This window comes from Alosa pseudoharengus, unplaced genomic scaffold (genome assembly GCF_046254945.1).
Source record: "Alosa pseudoharengus isolate Yale_2024_CS ecotype anadromous, Long Island Sound unplaced genomic scaffold, YU_APseudo_1.1 YU_APseudo_1.1_scf_18, whole genome shotgun sequence".
Classification (NCBI taxonomy): Eukaryota; Metazoa; Chordata; class Actinopteri; order Clupeiformes; family Clupeidae; genus Alosa; species Alosa pseudoharengus.
In genome coordinates this window covers 1415231-1440911 of record NW_027468650.1, presented here as the reverse complement: position 1 = coordinate 1440911, position 25681 = coordinate 1415231, and the positions used below count along the sequence as shown (strand labels likewise).

At 44.9% G+C, this 25681-nt stretch overlaps 1 protein-coding gene across 1 annotated transcript; it reads right to left on the bottom strand.

The window, feature by feature from the left end:
• Positions 1-12312: 12312 nt before the first annotated feature.
• On the bottom strand, positions 12313-25085 carry LOC143131804 (alpha-2-macroglobulin-like). Its single transcript, XM_076291394.1, has 27 exons — positions 24946-25085; positions 24283-24525; positions 23989-24201; positions 23353-23502; positions 22970-23113; positions 22731-22818; positions 22124-22338; positions 21387-21742; positions 21058-21283; positions 20405-20531; positions 20072-20193; positions 19904-19955; positions 19610-19693; positions 19258-19434; positions 18533-18608; positions 16061-16217; positions 15877-15966; positions 15569-15719; positions 15076-15266; positions 14680-14895; positions 14450-14590; positions 13645-13673; positions 13427-13508; positions 12840-12908; positions 12629-12734; positions 12476-12514; positions 12313-12383 (listed from the first exon to the last, which is right to left on the bottom strand). Exons 1-27 carry the CDS (start codon positions 25069-25071, stop codon positions 12352-12354), a joined length of 3702 nt encoding a protein of 1233 aa, XP_076147509.1. The 5' UTR covers positions 25072-25085; the 3' UTR covers positions 12313-12351.
• Positions 25086-25681: the final 596 nt, after the last annotated feature.

Here is a 25681-nt window from a genome sequence, read left to right as displayed (position 1 = left end):
GTCATATGGGTGTGTCTGGGGCGTAACATCATTTTAAACCAATGAGAATGACATCTGTCATTCCCTTTAACGGCGCAACGCGCGATATGTCAAATAAATGCATCGGTATTTTGGCATTCAAAGGCTCATTTGAAGGTGGCTGCTTGCGAGACCGTATAGAATAGTCATTCTTAAACCATGCTAAAACCTAGCATAGCCCTCACGCATTTGCACTCGTCTATTTGAACTCATTGGCAAAGTAAAAACTAACTTCACCAAGGAGTCAGTCAACGACAAGACAGTTATATGCAGTTACTGTCACTATTGACTGACAATGGGTTACCACCGAAAACATAGGCTGGAAAAAGCAATACTTACCCTAATATTGCTCAAATGACTGATAAAACAACATTTATCCTGCAGAGGAGTTGCTTATATCTCGTGACAGTGCGTCTTCAGCTGTGCTCCATACGTGTCTCTCGCCTCTCCCCTAATCACTTTTAACCGTCATTACCAATTTGCAAATGATGGTGAATAACTACTCATTATGAGATTTACAGTATTTCGTAATATCTTTGTTCTAATTATGTTTCCCATTGTAATCGTGCAATTTGTAATGCTTTGCATGGACGTGCGCTGGTGTGCGTTCATGAATGATAGAAGGATGGTGCGTGCACCTGCCAATATGACTGTTGACATGCGCTCTTAAAATAGCATATGAACAACTCGCCATTGACTTCTGACCAGGTTTAGGTGGTGTATGATAGCGATTTTTAGACAACGCGCTAGGTCCCTCCCTAGGTTGTTAATTGCCACACCCCTGGGCGCAATGCTTAAAAAATAAACGTGCAAAATACCGAATTCAACTTTCCGCGGGTGAATAACGAGTATTACGCCATGCGCTGGTGGCCCAAAATACAGCCCAGAATGTGCTTTGGAGGAACATGTCAGTGCTATTTCTGAGTGTTTCAATAAAATATGTTAACAGTAGTAGGCTACCTCCACTTTAGTAGCCTACGTTAGCTGGCATTGTGTAATAAAAACAACTTGAAAAGCATACACTTTAGCCTATACACGCCCACAAGCGGCGACGGGAGGGAGGGCGAGGCGTCTGCAAGCGTCTACGCGCCGCAATAATGGACACGAGCCGTGAGTCAAAAAAATTAGGAGTCCTAAAGTTAGGCCTACGAGTGACACGCCCATTATTTTTTAGAGAATGTCTAATTCGCCTTATTCACCCGGCGGCCAGAACGAGGCTACAGGGTACACTTGCCACTACGCCTCAGTCCAGCAGATGGTGGTAATGCACTCTGTTTGCAAACTGGCAAGTGTAGCCGCCGCCGGCTGGGTGAATAAGGCGAAACTTCCGGTTTCTGAACTGGTTGCAGTTCCTTCTCTGGTTCCACGTGAGGGTGCTCGTCCACGAGTGCAGAATGAATGGAGGTCTATGGAGCTGTACCCCTCAAAATCCACTTTTCTCGGGATATGAAATCATTTTTTGTTATATTTCGGGGGGGGGGGCAAATAAAATAGGCCTACACACTATTGACTATTATATTGTTTAAAGTCACTTAATTGTTCTAAAAAGCCTTTCAAACGTGTTAATGATGTCATTCATTAGCACAATGCTAGCGTGTTATGGGCAACAACGACCCAACCTGTAAGAAATAGAAAGGACAAGTACTTTCAACCTATAACCCATGTTGTTGTAAAAACTACAATCAAATCTGAGATTTCTCAACGACAATCAGGTGAAGGAGACAAATTTAGCTGCCTAGCTCCATAGACTCCCATTCATTTTGCACTCATGGCGATCGCCCCCAGTGGAACTAGATAGATAGATAGATAGATACTTTATTGATTCAAGAAATTCAAAACTCAAATTCAACCAAAATTCAGTACAATTGGACTTGGAGTGGCCAGGCTCTCCGTAGATGGGCTCTGTTTTAGCCTTAAAATTCTTTGTGAATTACGGGCCCTGCTGGACTGAGAAATGAGCTTGCAGGAGTTAATTTGTCTCTGGTGCCAGACACAAAACACAGGGGCACATGGGGAGGAAAAGTAACCTCATCGCCCCCTACTGGTTGCGTTCCTACAGTTTGGCAAAATTAATGGGATTTTTGCTGTCTATGGATTTTCCATAGCTCGTTTTTTAGAAAAAATCTTTAGGAACGTCACCTCTTACGTGTATGTCACTTAATATTGATTTCTATACAAACCAAGACGGCGGATTCCTAAAGAAACGCAAGGACCCACACCATAAGTTTATCTAAATTAGCTACCGTAAAACTTCAAATAATGGCCGAGTCCCTAAGAGACGCCTGTCTCTTTTAAACGCCTGGCGTGGCTACAGGTTTGGGTTAAAGGCCGGTCTCCAGTAGAGGCCTGGTCTGTTTTTTAGTTTCGGGTTGTATTTAATCTTCTAAAACCCGTCAGATCGTCTGTTTAAAGATTCGCAATGACACGAAACCGTTACAGAAAGGAGGTTACAGCAGTGTGAATTAGATGTTGCACGTCGTTGCAAGCCGTCGCAAAGCATTCACCTTGTCTGGTCACAGTTGCAAGGTTTTAGAATGTTGCATCAAGTTGCTGCTCATCTCGTCGCGAATCTTGGGTGTGATTTGGGCTTAAGTATGGCGCAGACTGCGCACGTTATGATTATGGCATTAAAAGACTGCGGTGAAAAGCTAGAGTTCCAAATTGTATAGCTTTTTTTTTCAATATGAACTATGCCTATATGTCCGACTTTGTCATCGTTCAATTCATCACTTGTGTTTAAAATTTGCGGATAGGCCGATGGTAAGCGTGTTTTCATGTTGGGTTGGGTTGTTTCATGCTGGCAACAAAACCAGAACGGTTCGCGAACGTTATTCTTTATTCTAAATGCCATGGCGATACAGAGAAAGAAGTCAGAAAAGGAATTTACCTTAGACTAGGCTATATCAGAGCCCGTCTACGGACTTTCTCTGGCTATATACTGAAATAGGTTAATGATGTAAAGTCAAGTGCGCTTCTATGGGACTGCTGTGTGCGCGCACAGTTTTTTATTGATGAGTCGGAGTGGCAAGTGCTGCGCATAGTTGCAGTGGAATGTGGCGGCCCAGGGCATTATAAAACTTCTCACTCTTAGACCTACTCATACACAGCGGTGAAATGGCGTATTTAGCTGTCTAAATTCGAATCATATGCTGGGGGAGAAATTGTCGGACATCCATGATTATTTTGTTATTCAGAACCCCTGGTCAAAAATATGTTCCCGTACAGTACAGTAGGCTATGATTTGAATGTAGACTGTTGTCAAATTTGGCAAATACAAAACGGGAGAAACAATATGGTTCATGCACCGCTCATGCTGTTTCATTCGTGCCGAAAAGGAGGGAGAATTAAACATTAAGCACGTTTCACTTTTGCATACAGTAAATAATTCCTGAACGGTTTTGGTCAGGGCTGATAATGCAACTGTATTTGACAAAGGACCGATATAGGCTATTTGCTAGTGACAAAATATGAGCTTTCAGTGTGATGCAATCTCTTTGTAAATTACGTAATTAAAACGTGTTACATCTGTTCTGGCTATCCCTGCTATTTGGATCTTACTGTATCTCACTCAATGAACAACATCTCAACACTAAATGAATGATCCGTAATTGTCATCAGATAGCAGTCATATAGGTAGACATTCAGTGTGTTTGAAATAATTAATTCGATAATATTTTCCATCTTTGCAGAGGAAAAGTTTTGTGTAAAGGGAATTAAAGGCCTGTCTCATATAGACGCCTGTCTCTAATACTAGCCGGTGCAGTTTGGCGATTTGGGAAAATAAAAGCCCGGGCTATTATTTGGAGTTTTACGGTATGTACCAAAAATTACATTTTACCGTGACTCGAAGAGCTGTAAACAGTGTTGTAAGGCTGCGTACAAATCCACTTGGAGCTCCAGTGGAATTTTGAATTGCGATGACGAGAATTCTCGGGCTAACCGTTGATGTGCAGCGAGAAAGGTTGGGAATAAGTACCCACCAGCCCAGCACTAAACTCCGAGCGTGGTAAACAAAATCGGATATTTCAGGCAGTAAAAGCCCCGGTAAGAACTAAACTAGATTTTGTTCAAATCTACACATGTATGGCTACTGAAAAATGTAAGGTTCATTTAACAAATGTTAAAAGGTATCTCGGTCCCCATGGGAAAGTTAGTGGAATGGCTTCCGTATGATATGCATTGGGGTCACCACTGTTGCTTCTGGTGATCATACTTTATTTTTAGGACCAGTATGATTTGTTTCGAGTTTTTTTGTAACATGGTAGAGTTTATCTGTAGCCTATTTCTACTCAGCCCCCTCTATAGAGTTTATACTGTATTTCTACTCAGCTCCCCTATAGACCTTTTACTGTATTTCTACTCAGCGCCCCCTATAGACCTTATACTGTATTTCTACTCAGCTCCCCTATAGACCTTATACTGTATTTCTACTTAGCTCCCCCTATAGACCTTATACTGTATTTCTACTTAGCGCCCCCTATAAAGCGTATTCTGTATTTCTATTCAGCTCCCCCTATAGACCTTATACTGTATTTCTACTCAGCTCCCTCTATAGAGCTTATAATGTATTTCTACTTAGCGCCCCCTATAAAGCGTATTCTGTATTTCTACTTAGCGCCCCCTATAGAGTTTATACTGTATTTCTACTCAGCGCCCCCTATAGAGCGTATCTGTATTTCTACTTAGCGCCCCCTATAGAGCTTATACTGTATTTCTACTTAGCGCCCCCTATAGAGCGTATCTGTATTTCTATTCAGCGCCCCCTATACACCAATCCGCCGCAAACTTTATGGGCGCTGCCATCTTGCCTGCCGCCATTACTGCGTGCCTGCCGAGTGTGATGGTGTGACACTTGCTAATGGCTTTTCAATGAAAGCATCCTGTCAGAGAATATCAAATAGGAGATCCTGCTCATGAAAAAATGTCAGGTGAAAGGGAACATTGGGTAGATGATGTCAGGCAGTGGCCAAAACTTACCGATTAAGGTAATTTATTGACAACATAATGTATTAAGACGTGTATTAATTAATGACAACAATAAACCGAATGCTATCATTAGTAGCTGTGTTGCTAATATGTTCACAAGCTTCAGAAGTTGCAAATAACTATTAGCCACGACCACTTGTAGCAGTAAAATACATGTTCTTACAGGTATTCAGGATTATTTTATTAATCGTATGTATTTCATCCACTTTTAACGCACATCTTGGTCCTCCACTCGACAAGGAACTCTGTGTAATCCGTAAGCCTGTAAACATGGGCACTCAATGTGCAACAAAGGTTTGTGAATTTCACAAACGGTTTACTTCTAGGTCTGTATATTCCTACTGTTGTTAAAACAGCCGACCACACAACACGCTTTTCCCGGCATCACTGAACAGCATACGTACTAAATAAAAAGTAAGAAAAAGAAGAAGATTTCGCATCTACAGCTAACGTCTGCTACAGCCGCCTACGGGACCAACACATTATTTTGCTACTTCCTTAGCAGCAAGGCAACGCAGTAATGGCGGCGCTGCTTTACTTCCGTGTTTCGCCGGATTTGTGTATAGAGCTTATACTGTATTTCTACTCAGCGCCCCCTATAGAGCTTATAATGTATTTCTACTTAGCGCCCCCTATAGAGCGTATCTGTATTTCTACTTAGCGCCCCCTATAGAGCTTATAATGTATTTCTACTTAGCGCCCCCTATAGAGCGTATCTGTATTTCTACTCAGCGCCCCCTATAGAGCTTATAATGTATTTCTACTTAGCGCCCCCTATAGAGCGTACCTGTATTTCTACTTAGCGCCCCCTATAGAGCGTATCTGTATTTCTACTTAGCGCCTTGAGGCCTTTATCCAATCATATTCAGTCCTCTGATTAGTTTGAGTGCCATGTGACCAACAGGCCCCGCCTCTCATACCCTTTAGAATGTTCAGGGGACTTCTAGAGATGGAACTGAATAAGAATGTTGTGTCTTCAGTAATGTAACTAATGTTGCTACATGAGAATGCTGTGTCCAGCTGTGGGTACAGCAGCAAAGCAGTTATTGGATTTCCAACCTCTAGGGAATGAGATGCACCAACAGCTCCTAGCCCTCAGCCTGGGTCCATAATGACCTGTGGTATTTCCATAGGGTTGTGTAGCCTGTGTCCATAATGACCTGTGGTATGTCCATAGGGTTGTGTAGCCTGGGTCCATAATGACCTGTGGTATGTCCATAGGGTTGTGTAGCCTGGGTCCATAATGACCTGTGGTATGTCCATAGGGTTGTGTGAGGGCCCCAGAATATTCTCTCCGTGGTCGTGTTGACCCCGTGCCTCAGTGGTCGTGTTGACCCTGTGCCTCCCTGGGCAGCACCTGAGCTCACCTGTGCCCTTGGGGTCACGGAGGAAGGCGGGGCTTCACACAGCGTCCATCTCAGATGGCGTACTTCCATCAGTACACTGTGTGCTAGCTCGCATAGCGTATGAACTTCAACAAGATAGCGTAGACTTCAATCAAACACCAACTCGTGCACTTAACGGAAATGTCAATCACATTTAAATATAACCTTATTGGTGTCCTCTATTCAACAGTGACATAGTCGTACTGTGTTCTAACTTGTGTGTACACCTGTAAACCCGAGCGCCACTGTAGCAGGCAGCTCACTGCGTCGGGATTAGGGGGCAGTCGTGGCCTACTGGTTAGCGCTTCGGACTTTTAACCGGAGGGTTGCCGGTTCGAACCCCGACCAGTAGGCACGGCTGAAGTGCCCTTGAGCAAGGCACCCAACCCCACCCAACTGCTCCCCGAGCGCCGCTGTTGTTGCAGGCAGCTCACTGCGCCGAGCGTGTTTCACTAATTCACGGATTGGGATAAATGCAGAGACCAAATTTCCCTCACGGGATCAAAAGAGTATATACACTTATACTTATGTAGGGATCAAAAGAGTATATATACTTATACTTATACAGGGTCAAAAGAGTATACGTATACTTATGTAGGGATCAAAAGAGTATATATACTTATGTAGGGATCAAAAGAGTATATATACTTATACAGGAATCAAAAGAGTATATATACTTATACAGGGATCAAAAGAGTATATATACTTATACAGGGATCAAAAGAGTATATATACTTATACTTATACAGGGTCAAAAGAGTATACGTATACTTATGTAGGGATCAAAAGAGTATATATACTTATACTTATACAGGGATCAAAAGAGTATATATACTTATACAGGGATCAAAAGAGTATATATACTTATACAGGGATCAAAAGAGTATACGTATACTTATGTAGGGATCAAAAGAGTATATATACTTATACAGGGATCAAAAGAGTATACGTATACTTATGTAGGGATCAAAAGAGTATATATACTTCTACAGGGATCAAAAGAGTATATATACTTATGTAGGGATCAAAAGAGTATATATACTTATACAGGGATCAAAAGAGTATACGTATACTTATGTAGGGATCAAAAGAGTATATATACTTCTACAGGGATCAAAAGAGTATACATACGTATACTTATGTAGGGATCAAAAGAGTATATATACTTCTACAGGGATCAAAAGAGTATATATACTTCTACAGGGATCAAAAGAGTATATATACTTCTACAGGGATCAAAAGAGTATATATACTTATACAGGGATCAAAAGAGTATATATACTTATGTAGGGATCAAAAGAGTATATATACTTCTACAGGGATCAAAAGAGTATATATACTTCTACAGGGATCAAAAGAGTATATATACTTCTACAGGGATCAAAAGAGTATATATACTTATACAGGGATCAAAAGAGTATATATACTTATGTAGGGATCAAAAGAGTATACATACTTATACAGGGATCAAAAGAGTATATATACTTATACAGGGATCAAAAGAGTATATATACTTCTACAGGGATCAAAAGAGTATATATACTTCTACAGGGATCAAAAGAGTATATATACTTATACAGGGATCAAAAGAGTATATATACTTCTACAGGGATCAAAAGAGTATACTTCTACTGTAAAGTGTGTTTCCCACTGCTGCTGCTCCAGCTTCCACCGCAATCACCACAAGTTTGAAAACGCTCCTCCTCCTCTGCTCTGTGGCCAAGATGGCAGCCGTTGAGGGCAAAAAATGTCCATTCCACACTCAACTTTTTGACAGTTATGAGGGCACCATCTAGGCAGAGGCGCACCTTGTCAACAGGCAAACCAAGCAACTGCTTGGAGCCCCGAGCCGCTAGGGGGCCCCTGACCTGGTCTCAAGGTGTTTGCCGGTGGGACAAGCGAGATTTTGCATGCTCCTGTCCTGTTGTAGGCTACAAACAGTACATCTGTACATGTAGGCCCTAGGCTATGATCTGTGTTCAAAAGAGTTCAAAGAATCCACACTTATTTAGGCTACTGTGGTAAACGTCAAACGAGGGTGCAGTGATGACGGATCAACATCGGAATTTGACATTTACTCAATGAAGTTATACAGTAGGCTAATGTTAATTGGCAGAAAGATTGAACATGGTTTGCTACATCTATACGACAATATACTTCAGCTAGCTAGCGACAGTTACAACTAGTTAAGCAAGGAGATGGTTAAGTTTATGTTTGTATTAGGGCTGTCAGCATAACGTGTTAGTATGAGTTTGAGTAAGGATCAATCATACACGTTAATTTTTTTAATCACATTAATTTGTGCCGCCAAAGATTTTTAATTTTACACCGTCACTTGTTCTGTTATCAACAATTCTCTTTGGCTGCCAATATTTTGACTCTTTGATGCATCGTTTATCCTCAAACTGACACAGACACCCAGTAGGCTAGGCCAGCGGTCCCCAACCACCGGGCCGCAGGACATTCCTAACCGGGCCGTAGCCTACGACATGAGTTAAAAAAAAAATGCATGCAAACTAAACTAAATTTAATTCGCAATAATGTGACGTTTTTACATGGAATAGGCCTATATGCAGTTGTTTGATTGCACGCATGTTTGCATTTTGCAAGGTCTATTTTCTTACGTCTGTCTGTCCCGCCTTCAACCCTTTTACATACAGTATTGCCTTCAGCGCTGCGCGGCCTCAGGTCAGCTCACTTCACTTGATCAGTTCTTGGCGAACGGTAGTGTCACACGAAGTTAGCTAAACTGCTAGAATGAGCAACAAAAAACAAGCATCTTTATCAGGTCACTGGCCAGAGTGTTTGAGTTGCGAGAGCCGCTGCAGAGATTTCTTACAGAAAAAAAGTCACCGTTAGCTGCACATTTTAGTGATGAGGACTGGGTGTCAAAACTCGCTTACCTGTGTGACATATTCGGGTTGCTTAATGACCTCAACCTGTCACTCCAGGGGAGAATGACGACTGGCAGATAAAGTCACTGCATTTAAAGCCAAGCTTGATTTGTGGGGACGACGAGTGGACCGGGGTGTATTTAATATGTTCCAAACAGTAGTGGGGGTTTTGGGAGAGACTGAGGCAGGGCCCTTTCTCTCGCAGCTGGTGCGCAATCACCTTGTTGCGCTTTGAAATGAGTTTGAGCGTTACTTCCCATCCTCCAAAGATCCACGGCAAACCAATGAGTGGGTCCGCAACCCATTTGTCAATATCCCGAATAGTCCTAACTTGTCAGCGCAGGAGGAAGAGCAGTTGATCGAAATTGCAAATGACGGTGGTCTTAAGAGTGTGTATAAGGAAACCTCTCTGGCGGGTTTTTAGATCAAAACCAAAGCAGAATATCCCGAGATAGCCGTAAAAGCGCTAAAAACGTTTCCCACCATGTATCTATGCGAGGCCGGGTTTTCGGCAATGACTGCAACTAAGACCAAATTGCGCAATCGACTGGACATTTCAAACACACTGAGGGTGTCACTGTCTTCCATCACCCCCAGATGGAAGCTTCTTGTTGCAGGGAAACAAGCGGGGCTCCCACTGATTATATTCGTAATGCACGTTTAGTTCCCATGTTTTGTTCCTATATTTTGTTAAGCATGTTCACGCTTATAGATGTAGCTTCAAGTTGTTCAATTTTCATAGTTCATAGCCTATTGTTCAATTTTCACTTCTTCAAGTTCACGTTTTTCACAAGAGATCGTTACCTTCACTGTTCATACATAACTGGAGCTAGTTCTTTTCAAGTAATGCATGCACAACACATATGGAACATGGAACCCCCGAACCCCCCCCCGCCGGTCCGTGAAAAAAAAATAGAAATCAAACCGGTCCATGGTACATAAAAGGTTGGGGACCCCTGGGCTAGGCTATACTTCTGTCTGCCTTCCTCCTGTAAGCCTTAGCCTAGTCATGAAGATACACTAACGCAGTTCTAAACTCCCGGTTGGCTGAATGGGCGTTATACTTAAAAAAAAATAAAATCCCTGTCGGCTCAGTCGACATGGAATTAAAATATCATTGACACACCTCGAGTTTAAACTATAATCTACGACATGGGTCGGCAACAGGCGGCCAAAGCTGCCGCCACTGATATTTGTTTGGCCCAGTCAAATTATTCTGGCATCTTTTATTTTACGATATTGATTTACAAATAGCCTATTCACCAATCAGACTGTGAGTTGGTGCTTAACAAATATGAGAAAGAACACCAGATCGCACTGGATCCTGCTAGCTCTGCATAGCCCTTGGCCAGCGCTTCAATATTGCGCCTTTGTGCTTGTTTGGAGCAAATAGCTGCGTTTTGTAGTGTGGTATGATATTATTTATCGTGACAGCGTTGTTGCATATCTGATACACAGGTTTTGCATTTGTGAAACCGGGTAAGATGAACGCAATTTTTTCTTTCAAATCCTGTTTATAGGCCCAGCTATTTTTCTCCCAGCTCCAACTCCTTTAGTTCGCTTCTCACTCTGCATGCTAATAATTCTTGTAAGCAAACAATACACATTGTAACATTGTCAGGAGATGGGTCAACCAAGTAGCTTATTTAAGAATAAAAGATAGGACTTTATCCAAAGAAGTTTTTCATGTTTGGAACATTTGGAATAAAAAAAAAAAGGTTTTATTTAATACATTTTCTGTTGGTATCAGATTATTTATAGCCTAACATAATGGTGATCAACACTGGCCGGTAGGGCCCCCTTGAAATTTTTGCTTGGGGCCCCCAGACTCTAGAATCGCCTCTGCATCTAGGGACTACTGTAGCTGTGCACTGTGTGTCGTCGAAATTTTCTGTGGTCTCATTAGTATAGAAGTACCCCAGGTTACAAATAAAGATGTGAATGCACTCATGGGCTCATTAGTATAGAAGGTTAAACAAAGATCCAGGTTAAAAGGAGTTGTACCAAGTACAATGGGAAGGAGTAGATTTGCTGTTAATGTGTTTCTTCTTAAACCTAGGAACCACAGCTTGAAGAAAATACCAAATCACTGCAAACATTGCCATGTCACGTGACGTCAAAGCCACTTCTCAGCAGCGCGGCACACTTGCCCTCTTCTCAACCTCTTCTATTAAGCTAAAGTTGCAAGGCAAATTTAAAATCATAATAAAAACCACCTGTCCGTAGCGGGAGCTGCTACTGATACATTTTGATATCATCTCAAGTCCCTGATGATCACCACTTGTGGATATTATGGGGTTTTTTTTATCAGGATGCCGTGAAGCCATATATAACAATGTTCCTTGTTTCATGATATTGTTTTCAACCATATTCCTTCATAAAATGACAATGCTGAGCTCTACATCCCTGTTGAAAAAAAAAAACAGCCTGACCAGCTAAAGGTGGTTTGCTGGTTGACCAGCTTGTTAACCAGCTTGTTTGACCACCCTATGATGGTTGACCTGCTAGACCAGCAAAACTCTTGCGAAAACATACCTTCGGCTGGTTTTCCCAGCTTATGATGGTAATTCGGCTGGTTTTGCTTGTCGTACCACCTCAAGCTGGTCATTTTAGCTGGTGTTACTGGTCTATAGTGCTGGTTTAACTGGCCATTCCAGCTTATGTTGGTCATTCTAGCAAACCAGCATGACCGGCTTGACAGGCTGGTCACCAGCACGACCATCTTGCACCAGCTGTATCCCACAAGACAGGCTGGTCACACCAGCATGACCAGCTTCCTCAGATGGTCACGCCAGCATATACAACTGGTGGCCCAAGCAGCTACACCAGCAAAGACCAGCTAAAACCAGCATAAGCTGGTTTCTAGCTGTTTCTTTCAGCAGGGATGTACGGTAATATTGTTTTCATTCATATTCTTTCATAAACATTGTCTTCAACTGACAATCCTCCGAACAGTATGAACATGAGACAAATGCTAGGATAGCAGTATTTATTACAGATATACAATCAAAATCATCATGTCAACACAACAGCAAGTTAAAGGGTTGAAATGTCAAAATAATTTCCACTTAATGACCTCTTCCTTCAGCTGTCCCCTGACCTGCACAAGGGGAGGACACACACACACGTTAAATAGAATATTGGGACCTGTTGTTGTGATCGTTCTTTAGAGGACTCGGCAGACTAACTGACCTGCACAAGGGGAGGAGTACTCAGCCTCAGCTTGGTCACCTGATTGAGAGAGAGAGAGAGATTTCATTGGTCAGGGGCTTACTAGCACTGCTGTATCCATGGCAATGTAATTATACATATATGTAATGCTGGTCTTGGTCTATGGAGTCTTACTGGTCTGGTAGTAGTCATACACCTTGACCCCTGCTGGCTTCAGGTTGGTGACTGGCAAATCCTGTCGGATGGTCAGTTCGCAGTGAACAGGTATATCCTTTGGAACCTGTTTGGAAATCAAAAGAAACACATCACATCACATCAGATGGCCAGAGCGCAAGTAGGTGCAGCATGTTTCAGTGAAAACCAGGATTCTTACAGATGGCCTTACCTCTGACAGATACACAAGGATGTGGTCATCTTTCCTGTCGACTCGGTCCACAAACCTGCTGCCCTGAAGCTGTTAAAACACAGAACATTATGGATGGTGCACACACACACCAACACAGCCTCAATCAGCAATATTATGGATGGTGCACACACACACACCAACACAGCCTCCATCAGCAACATTATGGATGGTGCACACAGCCTCCATCAGCAACATTATGGATGGTGCACACACACACCAACACAGCTTCCATCAGCAACATTATGGATGGTGCACACACACCAACACAGCTTCCATCAGCAACATTATGGATGGTGCACACACACCAACACAGCTTCCATCAGCAACATTATGGATGGTGCACACACACCAACACAGCTTCCATCAGCAACATTATGGATGGTGCACACACACCAACACAGCTTCCATCAGCAACATTATGGATGGTGCACACACACAGCCTCCATCAGCAAGATTATGGATGGTGCACACAGACCAACATTATGGATGGTGCACACACACACAGCCTCCATCAGCAACATTATGGATGGTGCACACAGACGTAGGATGGACATTGGACAACTTACTTTTTCAGTGTCAGCAGTGAACCCAGATAAGATTTTCACATCTATTATCGCCATGTTGGTGCTCTGCAGTGGTCCGTTATATCTGCACAAGAAAGGAGGAATAACTATTAGAACAGATGTGTATCTGCACAAGAAAGGAGGAATAACTATTAGAACGGATGCGGTCAGACTAGTTCAGTCAAAGAGAACAGAAGCAGGCGCTGCATGGAGCTCCATACTGGACTGTGATGTGGAGGCTGAAGGCCTGCTGCCCACACACACACACACACACACACACACAGCCGTCAGCACAGACCAGCTCACACACACACACACACACACACACACACACAGCCGTCAGCACAGACCAGCTCACACACACACACACACACACACACTGGACTGTGATGTGGAGGCTGAAGGCCTGCTGCCCACACACACACACACACACACACACACACACAGCCGTCAGCACAGACCAGCTCACACACACACACACACACACACACTGGACTGTGATGTGGAGGCTGAAGGCCTGCTGCCCACACACACACACACACACACACAGCCGTCAGCACAGACCAGCTCACACACACACACACACACACACACTGGACTGTGATGTGGAGGCTGAAGGCCTGCTGCCCACACACACACACACACACACACAGCCGTCAGCACAGACCAGCTCACACACACACACACACACAGCCGTCAGCACAGACCAGCTCACACACACACACACACACACTGGACTGTGATGTGGAGGCTGAAGGCCTGCTGCCCACACACACACACACACACACACACACACACAGCCGTCAGCACAGACCAGCTCACACACACACACACACACACACTGGACTGTGATGTGGAGGCTGAAGGCCTGCTGCCCACACACACACACACACAGCCGTCAGCACAGACCAGCTCACACACACACACACACACACTGGACTGTGATGTGGAGGCTGAAGGCCTGCTGCCCACACACACACACACACACACAGCCGTCAGCACAGACCAGCTCACACACACACACACATACTGGACTGTGATGTGGAGGCTGAAGGCCTGCTGCCCATTGGCCTTGTTGCACTGTCCCTCAGTCAGAGGCTTGGCTTGAGTCGTAATGCTCAGGGTTGTATGTTTACTGGGAGTGGGGATGTTGTAGAAGAGCGCGACCTGTTACAGAAGAGATGTGAAGAAATGTCACGGACAGAGTATCCATCATCAATAGTTTAGAAACAGAGGAGAAGTTCTTTTCCACTGACCCCCACAGAAGCGCATGCAGAGCCCTTCACGTCCACTCTGTACTTCCCAGGAACGTGGCGCAGCGCCCCCTCCTGGTACAGCAGTGTGTTGTGCTGGTTCACATCAAACTGGTGTGTGTCGCCCCCTGCTGACCGCACGGTCACTGTGCTGGACCCATGTGGGCTGAAGACCTTGGTGGCGTACAGAGCCAGAGCCTGCAGCGCCACCACCGTGTCCTGAGAGAACACACACACACACACAACCAGCCGTCAGCACACACACCCAGCCGTCAGCACACACACCCACACACACACACACACACACAGCCGTCAGCACGGGCAAACACTGAAGCTGGAGACCAGCTCACACACACACACACACACACGAAGCTTAGAAAAGAAAGGTGTGTGGAGCACCTGTGTGGAAGAGAAGCCTCCATACGGATTCTGCTGCTTCACCAGCCAGTTGACGATCCTGGAAGCATAGCCCAAGTCTGCAGCCGTCAGCGCGGGTTTGGTGAGAACAGCTAACAGCACATAAGCGCTCGTCTCCACCGCCAGGGAATCAGCTTGCTCTGATGAGGACTGAGACCAGTGCAGGAGACTCCCTGAGAAGACATGAGCCGTATGAGATAAAGACATGAGCCGTATGAGATAAAGACATGAGCCGTAGGAGATAAAGACATGAGCCGTAGGAGATAAAGACATGAGCCGTAGGAGATAAAGACATGAGCCGTATGAGATTAGGAGATGAAGACATGAGCCGTATATGAGATAAAGACATGAGCCGTATGAGATAAAGACATGAGCCGTATATGAGATAAAGACATGAGCCGTAGGAGATGAAGGGAGCAGGTGCACGTGTTTGCTCATCAATGTCGGTTCTGGCACACTGCACAATGTGTCCTACCAGCAGAGGTCGCTACACTGTCCAAGTGTTTCAGCAGCTCAGCTCGGAGGTCTGCTTCCCCAGCGAGGCTGAAGGTGTAGGCCAGCAGAGCGGTGGTGTAGGTGTTGGAGCGGTTATTGGCGGAGGACTTCAGGAACCTCATGGTTTCTTGCTGAAGTAATAAAAATAGATTCTTTTTTTAAACATTCTGGTCAAAGGTTATATTTCTCATGAGTGGTACAAAGGGGTATGACTTTCTAGTCATGTTCAGACAGCTATGGAAAAGATAAAGCATCTGAATGAAACCTTTGATAGAGATGGTTTGAGACAGATTTACCTACCGTAACAGTGCTCATATTCAGCTCAAGCATTGATGCAGCGATGTAAGCTGTTATTGTTACATCATCGCTTACACCCCCCTAGAAAACAATGAAAAACCCTCATCAACACTGAAAATTCAGCATCCATCCCAAATAAGGAGTTTGTTTATGAGTAGTATCATACAGGTCAGACCTTCATTCTGTTGTTGAAGAGTTTCCCCTGCATATTGAAAACACCATCTGGTCGAAGGTTTCCTCCAAGCCAAGTGCTCGCATCCGTTATAACTTTTGGATCAATGTAGATAAAGGACTTTGCTTTTCCAAACGACCTCAACACAAATGCAGTGAGCCTGGGAGAAGAGATGGACACAACGCTGAGTTTGCTTCTGTCCAGAGGTAAGAGCTGTGGTCTAAGCATTGTATGCAAGTCATTTTAATTTCTATAGCACATTACATTCCAAAGTGCTTCACAGTTAAAAAAGACAGAGTTTAAAAGATGATTCAAGCATCAACTACAGCTGACACCTCCAGACAAAAACAAAACAAGAGAGAGACAGACGTATAAATATACAGACAAAATACAAGTGGCATCAAATCCATAGTTCCACGGGCTCAGTGGCTATTAAAAGCAAGTCTGAAGAGATGTTTTTTTTTTAATTATATAATTAATTTTTTTGTCTTTTTATGCGTTTAATGATAGGACAGTGGAGAGTGACAGGAAGTGAATGGGAGAGAGAGCAGGGGTGGGATCCGGAAAGGACCACGGGGCGGGAATCGAACCCGGGCCGCCACCGTACGGTGCAGGTGCCCCAGCCAGTTGCGCCACAGCTGGGGCTGAAGAGATTGTTTTTAAATCTTTACTAAAAACCTGTCACAGGTGATGCCGATTAGAGTTCCGGTGGTAAGCTGTTCCAGAGGCGTTGCATGGATACTGAGAGCACAGTCACCTTTCTGTTTGCGGGAAGGGGGTGTGTCCAGGCGTGCGTGGAATCAGAGCTAGTGAGTGGAGCTGAGCGGTGCGAATATCCCGCTCCTCGCTCAGGTGGCTGTCCACTCGGCCGCTCCTCGCTCCGGTGGCTGTTCACTCGGCCGCTCCTCGCTCCGGTGGCTGTCCACTCGGCCGCTCCTCGCTCAGGTGGCTGTCCAGTCGGCCGCTCCTCGCTCAGGTGGCTGTTCACTCGGCCGCTCCTCGCTCAGGTGGCTGTCCACTCGGCCGCTCCTCGCTCAAATTCACATCAGGTCGCTCCGCTCAATCTCGCTCCACTTCAAAATCCTCCCGCTCCAGTGAAATCGCTCCACGCTCGCTCCAATTTAAAAGAGGGAGAAATAATCTACAAGCCGAATTGTCACCTTAGAAAACGTAAATCCCAAAGATCTAAGAGCAACGGCAATGTCACTCATAGAACATTTATTGTAAAAGATAATGCAACACCGACAGTGCAACAACGAACAAGCTTGGTAACGTCAATACACATAAACCTAAAACTAAAAGGATCAGTGGGATTAATTGCCTAAATAATACAGGTTTAGCATCCAAGTTATACTTCAGCCTTAGGCTACTTGATATGAAGCATATTCTAATTGCTCACGTTTTTGCTCTCCGTAACTCATGTTTCTGCAAAATTCCACATCTCCTTAAATTCCAAAATGAATCTTTACTCACTGGAACCACCACATGGTTGTTCTTGCTCTACATTATTAGCATCTAGTTGTTTTGTAGGAATAGTACGCTTGTACAGCAGGCCCTAGGCTATGACTTTCAGTTTTCTTTCTAAAATATTTAGCAACTCCATCCCTAATGAACTTACTATGGCCAATATCTATATAACGGTCTTGGTTTGATTCCGAAGACATGAAATCTGGGTGGATTTGGGCATGCCTCAGACTCTTGGTGTGAGCGGAATCGGAGCGAAATTGGAGCACAACAGAGGGGCCGCTCCGGCCTCCAAATGAAAACGCGCTCCAACAAAATTCCATCCGCTCCGCTCCTCGCTCGGGCTCTGCAGCTCTGCGTGGGATGCAGATCCTAGTGCTCGTGATGGAGTGGAAAAGTTCAGCATGTTTGGGACATAACCGGGAGCACGCTCATTTAGTGATTTAAAAACACTGGATATATACTGGATTGTAAATTTAACAGGAAGCCAGTGCAGTACGGCAGTACTGGAGTGATGTGTTCCTGTTTCCTTGTCCTGGTAAGCAGTCTAGCGGTTGCATTTTGTACCAACTCTTGAAGAGCTGATTCATCAACTCTAGTATAAAGGACATTACAATATTTATATCCTAATTATGCTTTTAAATGAAAGTTTGACTCGGGTACATTCACAAGACGACCCTAGGTTGCATTTTGGTGAGTTACGCTTTAATGCAGAAACACAATTAGCTTTAAAAACAGCCACCTGTTCAGTGCTCAGTGCAGATGAGGATCGGGGAGGATGCACTTGAGGCCGTAGAGGGGGAGGACCTCCTTGAGTGGCACTGTGACGTTTTAGTAGCCATGTGTTGCATCATGGGAAACGGCGCATTAAACGTTACTGATTTGTGGTCGGAGCATGCAGTATCTATTACATCAACCATGTTCAGATTAAAACCATGTGATAGAACAACATCAACATTAACAGTCTTGTGGTCTACAGGTGTCTTACTTTGTGAACCAGGATGGACTCACCATGTGTTTCCATCTCCTGTTCCAAACGTGCTGTATGCTCCATTAGGAAGCTTGTAGTTCAGCTGCCTCTGGTATCCTGTTGATTACGCATCATTATGTTCCAAATCACCAGCCACTTTATTAGGCACATGTGTTCAACTGCTCATTAACAGATATCTATTCAGCCAATCACATGGCAGTAACTAAAGATCAGGGGCGTGTCCAGGGGCGTGGCCATGGGGAGGCACTGCTTCAAAAGAATGAAGTTGGCTTTAATAATATCAAATCAATAAAATTATCAATTATCAACAAATTTGATATAGAGGTAAACAGTGAAGAATATGAAATGTGGCACATGGAAATAATATATTTCTAGAGAGCTTTGTCTTCTGTCATAGTTTGGATGTTGTAGGTATTGTTGTACTATGTAGTGTGTGTGTGTGTGTGTGTGTGTGTGTGTGTGTGTGTGTGTGTCCATACTTTTGACGGGTATATATAAGTATATATACTCTTTTGATCCTGTGAGGTAGTGGTAGTGTATGCTATTAAGAATTAAGGCAATTCTGAAGGCAAAAGGGGTTCAACCCGGTGCTACAAAGGTAAATGGGAAATAGTCATTAGTCATGCCTACCACACAGAACTCTAATCTTGTTCAGGAGTTTACTATCCAGGATGGATACATAATAATGAACATAGACATGTGCCCTCTACTGCCCTCTACTGTCAAAAGGAAGAGAACATCTCACCACTCCTGAGGAAATTGGTGGCCTTCTCCTTAATGTCTGCAGTGAGCTGGCCAGTGTTCTGCAGGTACTGCAGAATGTAGATATTTGGGGAGAGGATGGCCATATTTTGCTCCCCACAACCATAAGGCATCTGCAGGAGGCTGTCGATGTTCTTCAGAGCGCGACCTAAGATGTCCCCTGCAGGAGGCATGGAGTGTTGGACAAACATGGTTAGGGTTTCAGCAGTCAGTGAGCCAATGTAAGGCTCTCTTGGACAAACATGGACAAACATGGTTAGGGTTTCAGCAGTCAGTGAGCCAATGTAAGGCTCTGCTGTGCATAAGAAGCGTGTGTTGTATGTGACTGTTGGTACCTAGCACAGACACAGAGGCTCTGGCTGATCCCTTAACTACATCCCCTGGGAGGGTCAGCTCCACCTCCTCCGTCAGGGTGCCCCCTGTGGATACAACATGGAACTGAGTTGAGGGCCAAGCAGGCCAATGGCCAGTGGTCTAATATGAATAAAGGTCTGGGCAAATTACATGGACATAACAGTGCATGCAAGAATAGCATCAGTTTCCTTTTAACACAAGAATCTATTAATGCATTCCATAGAGTATGCATAAGGACAACACGTGAACTATAGATACAGAAGATTGGAGCTCACCCTTTGGACATAAGAGCCAGCTGAAACTTCTTGCCTTCTCAGTTCCTTCCGCCTTACAAAAGAGAAGTTACAGATGTTAGAAGTGTGATTTTAGCTCTAGAGGTTCTTTGGAGATTTTCTTGGGACTTCAAAATGACTGATCTTGTGCAGGACTACTGGCAGGCCTACCTTGACCTTGAGGGAGCGAGTGACTGTGTCTACGCGGCCTCTCTCTGGGACGGTCACCACTTCATTGCCACACCGAGTCTGGGACGGCCCAGTGGCCGCACTCACCGTCACGCTCATCTCTCCTGCAGGCAAGTTTCCCAGGTCAGCTTCAGCAGTGTCCACTACTACAGTGTCTCTACTCTCTCAGCATTACTCACCTAATACAGAGGGCACCAGTGTCTAATAAAGTTACCCACTTTCCTTTAACTCTCTCAGCGTTACTCACCTAATACAGAGGGCACCAGTGTCTAATAAAGTTACCCACTTTCCTTTAACTCTCTCAGCGTTACTCACCTAATACAGAGGGCACCAGTGTCCATTTGAAGGTCTTTCTCCCATCTGCACACAGACAGGACGAGTACTGGCCATCAGAGGAGGGGGTCAGAGTGAAGTCTGATGAAGGGGTTGGAGTCACTGTGACCTACCAGAGAGGGATTTGAGTTTAACACACACTGTGACCTACCAGAGAGGGACTCGTTTAACACACACACGAGATGCAACGGTACACAGTATTTTACAGATATATATATATATATAAAAAGAGTTCGGACAACTCAAATCATGGGCACCATGTTTCATAGCATCGTCGGATGATTGTACAATGTAACCCTGTGGGGCGAATACGGTATGTTAGCTAGAGAGGGAATCGACACACACACACACACACACACACACACACACACACACACACACACACACACACACACACACACACACACACACACACACACACACACACACACACACACACACACACACACACACACACACACACACACACACACACACACACACACACACACACACACACACACACACACACACACACACACACACACACACACACACACACACACACACACACAATTAAGTAATTCAATCAGAACACACTTTGGCTACCAGAAGGTTCAAAGTCCTTATGCTCAGAGCATGATCTGTTGCAATACCATGATGCACTTGGGCAGGTAGTTGAAAACTGTTGCTTTGAGCTCAAAGGTCTCTCCACGGATGATGGAGTAGGGCAGGGAGAGCTCCAGGAAGAAGGGCTGGAACACAGTGAGCTGAACTGGGGGGGCCAGACCGAAGCCCTGGGGGGACAGGCAGAACGCCTCCATCTCCCAGGTGGTGATGGTGTCAGGGACAGTGAGAGGGACTTGTGTTTCTCCAGACCCCCTGTGAAGAGACACGTTAGAGCAACGTTAGAGCAACGGTGATGGGGCTGGATATGGGGATCTAGTGCTGGAAACAAGATACCTGATTCTACGTGGCCACTTACCCAACCTCTGCCAGTTCCCAGATCCACGTCTCAGGGAAGATTGTACGAACAGTCACACCAACATTTTGTTTTTCCAACAGCACTGGAGCACCTGGTGCAGCATTTGCCATGGGATACCCTATTAAGGAGAAACAAACTCCTACAACATGTGTAGCAGAGTCCTGCAGTAACTGCCCTCTCTGCTCCTGTGCAGCAGAGTCCTGTAGTAACTGCCCTCTCTGCTCCTGTGCAGCAGAGTCCTGTAGTAACCAGTCCAGTCTCACACCACCCCCCCCCCACCTGTCAGGGCACCGGTGCTCATCACGATTAACCCCCCACGTCAGCAGCAGAGGCTTGAGGTAATGGTCTACCTGCATCTGTGGACATGAAAGGTAGAGGTTCCCATACCTACTGACCTACTGACGCTGACCAAATCCTTTACAACGACAGACAGACAGACACAGACAGCATTAAGGTATTAAAATGGGGTTCACTGATTTAGAAAATGTCCCTCGATTGTTAAATGGTGAATTTGTGTTTGCGCCTGAACAATTATTGCTGACATAAAGGCAAGAATTTCGTAAGAGATCTGATCCCATTGATATTGAAGGCAGTGAATGTGCCATATCTCTCTGTGATGCTACGCTGATCTGAAGGCAGTGAATGTGCCATATATCTCTGTGATGCTACGCTGATCTGAAAATAAGGTGCTACTACTGCCATCCACAGCGCAAGCAGCAAACTGCTCTCTGCTTTACAAATGGCTTGGAGGCCTTCTGAGAGGCTTGGGAGCCATTGTTAATTGCTATGGAGATGGCATTGACACAGGACTGTGTAGTGTTAATTGCTATGGAGATGGCATTGACACAGGACTGTGTAGTGTTAATTGCTATGGAGATGGCATTAACACAGGACTGTGTAGTGTTAATTGCTATGGCGATGGCATGGACACAGGACTGTGTAGTGTTAATTGCTATGGAGATGGCATGGACACAGGACTGTGTAGTGTTAATTGCTATGGCGATGGCATGGACACAGGACTGTAGAGGTCCTGTCCTCTGGAGTACGTCAGAGTTTGGGACACCGTCCCTCCAGCATACGCCCTGTATGGATCGATCAAAGGCCGCGGAAATGGAAGACATGCAGGTGATGTTCATGCATCACGCGTTCATGCGGAGGAAAAAGAGGCCAGAGCAGCTGACGTAATCAGAGGCCTTGGTCAATGGTCAGGTCTACAAAAACCAAGTAAAATGAGCCTCATTGGTCAGGTCTACAAACACCAAGTAAAATGAGCCTCATTGTTAAATTAGGTTACAGTGTCTCAATTCAAGGTCTACAGTGTGTTTCATGTTTAAGTGCTCTTACGGAATCCCTTGTGGTACGTCTCCCCCCGGTACAGTAAGCAGTCTGGTGTCCCTAAAACCAGGTTAGTTGCAGCCTTCAGCCCCAACCTCTAAAACAGACAAAGACGCAAAACCAGGTTAGTTGCAGCCTTCAGCCCCAACCTCTAAAACAGACACAGACGCAGATAGACTCCTCCTTCACAGATATTATGGACATTAGGATATGGACTTATTCTGTGTTCAAGTGCTTATTTTTCAGACCTGGAAAACTGCAAAGGCATCAGTTGCAGAGCGTTTCGGAGGATAGTACGGAGAAGATCTCCGAGGTCTCACTTTCAGACACTCTACTGGATCTTCAACTTCATAATCAACAAATGAGTCCATCGGTGGTAACAGATCAAAAACCTAGAGGGGAAGAGGAACGCATCATCACCCCCCTCCTCTCATCAGGCATCATTATCACCCCCCTCCTCTCTTCAGGCAGTAATGGGCAGTAACACATATGGGCATCATCACCCCCTCCTCTCATCAGGCATCATTATCACCCCCCTCCTCTCTTCAGGCAGTAATGGGCAATAACACATATGGGCATCAGAGGCCCGGTCCCCTCTGGGTCAGATCTATGTCATCATGGTGCTGGTAACCTTGTCAGCGTTCAGTCGTTTCCCAGGTTCCAGGATGTAGATGCTCTGATCCACAGCGCTGAGGCCGCAGAGAGAGCCAGGCTGAGCAGACAGCTGCAGGGAGCTCTTCTCTCCAGGAACCGATTTAGGGGGGGAGAACTGCACCGACACCTGTGTACACAACAGCATATTATCAACCAATCACAGAGCAGCAGAGGAGGACAAAGACAACTTTCCACAACCTTGATCTAGCGTGCTACCATGACAACAACATGCTCTACTGTGCTACTATGACAACAACATGCTCAACTGTGCTACCATGACAACATCGTGCTCTACTGTGCTACCATGACATGCTCTACTGTGCTACCATGACAACAACATGCTGTAGTGTGCTACTATGACAACAACATGCTGTAGTGCGCTACCATGACAACATCATGCTGTAGTGCGCTACCATGACAACATCATGCTGTAGTGTGGTACCATTAAAACATTGCACTGTAGTGTGCTACCATGACAACATCATGCTGTAGTGCGCTACCATGACGACAACATGTTATAGTGCGCTACCATGACAACATGCTGTAGTGTGCTCCTATTACACCATTGCACTGTAGTGTGCTACCATGACAACATCATGCTGTAGTGTGGTACCTTGTTTACGAAGCACTTCTCCGTTGAGAAGGTTTTGCTGTCAGCCAGGAAAGTCTCACTGGGTAAGACACAGTAGGCCAGGACCTGCACTGAGGGGGCCATCTCAACACTGACGGACAACCGGAAGGAAACCTCACCCTGAGTTACTGGTGGAGAACCCTTCACTGAAGCTTCAGCAAAGCCATGATGAACAATCTGTCCTCTTGATAAAACCTGCAACAAACAAGGAAAACTAATGACATAAAGTATTCAAATGACTTTAGATGTCTGGAATGGAACCTGTATTCCACATACCATATAAATGACATCCACAGAGTCTGCGTTGAAAGTCTCCCCAGTGAAGGTGTACTTAATGGTGATGGGTACGTCTTTGCCACACTGAAGAGCACCATTTATTTTGTCATCTATTATGGACAGAGAGCTGGATGACGCCGAGTCTGGAGATGCTGTTCTTAATCTGGACACAGACTTTGATTCCGAGTCATAGTATGGGGTGTTATATGGTCTGTATGTGTCGGTGTCTGTAGTTAGGCTGGCCTGGAAAGGAAGAAGCATTAGAGACGAGAAAGGAGGAATGCCTGGATCTTCCACAAAGCACCGTCACAACTACACTAGCACTAGCTTGTGTACGACCTACACATCACACGCCAACACAAAGATTCAACTACACTAGCATGAGCTTGTGTACAATATACACATGACACACTCACACAAAGATTCAACTACACTAGCACTAGCTTGTGTAGAATATACACATCATGCACTCACACGCAGAGACTCAAATATACTAGCATTAGCTTGTGCACAATCTATACAGAACACGTCCACATAGACACTAGACGTAGCTTTTCTGCAGTGCATTCACTGATTTTTCCAGAAGACCAGCTTACAAAGAGCTCAAAGTCCCCTGGGAAAGTAGTCGTGTTGAGGGAGAACTGACTCTAGTGACCAGCTTACAAAGAGCTCAAAGTCCCCTGGGAAAGGAGCTGTGTTGAGGGAGAACTGGGCTACTCCAGCGGAGTCTGTGGTCAGGTTCAGCAGAAGCTCTGCATTCCATCTCGGACCTTTGAACAGATGGACCATCCTCCTAGCGATGCCAGTGTCATTGTAATGGGTCGCTTTGATCGATCTGTAGAGAAAGGAAACGCAGTGTGACTTTGTGCTTTCCGCTGGCTAGTCTTTGCCGCTGGTTCCAGAAATGTACCTCATAGCACTGATCAGACAAGACAACTGGCTGAATCTCCTTTTTTCGATCAAATCCTGCAACACCAAGGTCAGTATCTGAATCACTTTCCCCTCACACTCACACAGCACCAAGATCAGTATGTGAAAATACTTAAAAAGGTACAGTCCATAAGTCTAGTGAAAGGTTGTTTGGCAAGATACCGGAGGCTGGTGGTCAAAACTCAAAGGTATCGTCAGCAATTCTAGATGATGTCACATTCGATGGTATTTGAACCAAACACAAAGAAAACATCAGAGAGGAAACTTTCCCCAAACTCAGTCCCCATTACCCAATAATACAGCAAGTACAGACCTAGACATGTGCTAACGTTATATTCAACCAAAACTAAAAACCCTCACCATATTTTGAACAAGCTCCATGTGCAGGGGAGGAATAAGACTACAGTTTACGGAGAGGCATTTGAAAGATGGAGAAGAATTTTAAATGACCGTAGTGCATGCATGGCAG

Coding starts and splice junctions, on each gene's coding strand:
- LOC143131804 (XM_076291394.1), bottom strand. CDS start 25,071: ATGGTCCATCTGTTCAAAGGTCCGAGATGGAATGCAGAGCTTCTGCTG. Junction 13,674..14,449: donor TCCACATCACAGTCCAGTAT/GTGTGTGTGTGT, acceptor GTGTGTGGGCAG/CAGGCCTTCAGCCTCCACAT. Junction 13,509..13,644: donor AGCCTCCACATCACAGTCCA/GTATGGAGCTCC, acceptor TTTCTTGTGCAG/ATATAACGGACCACTGCAGA.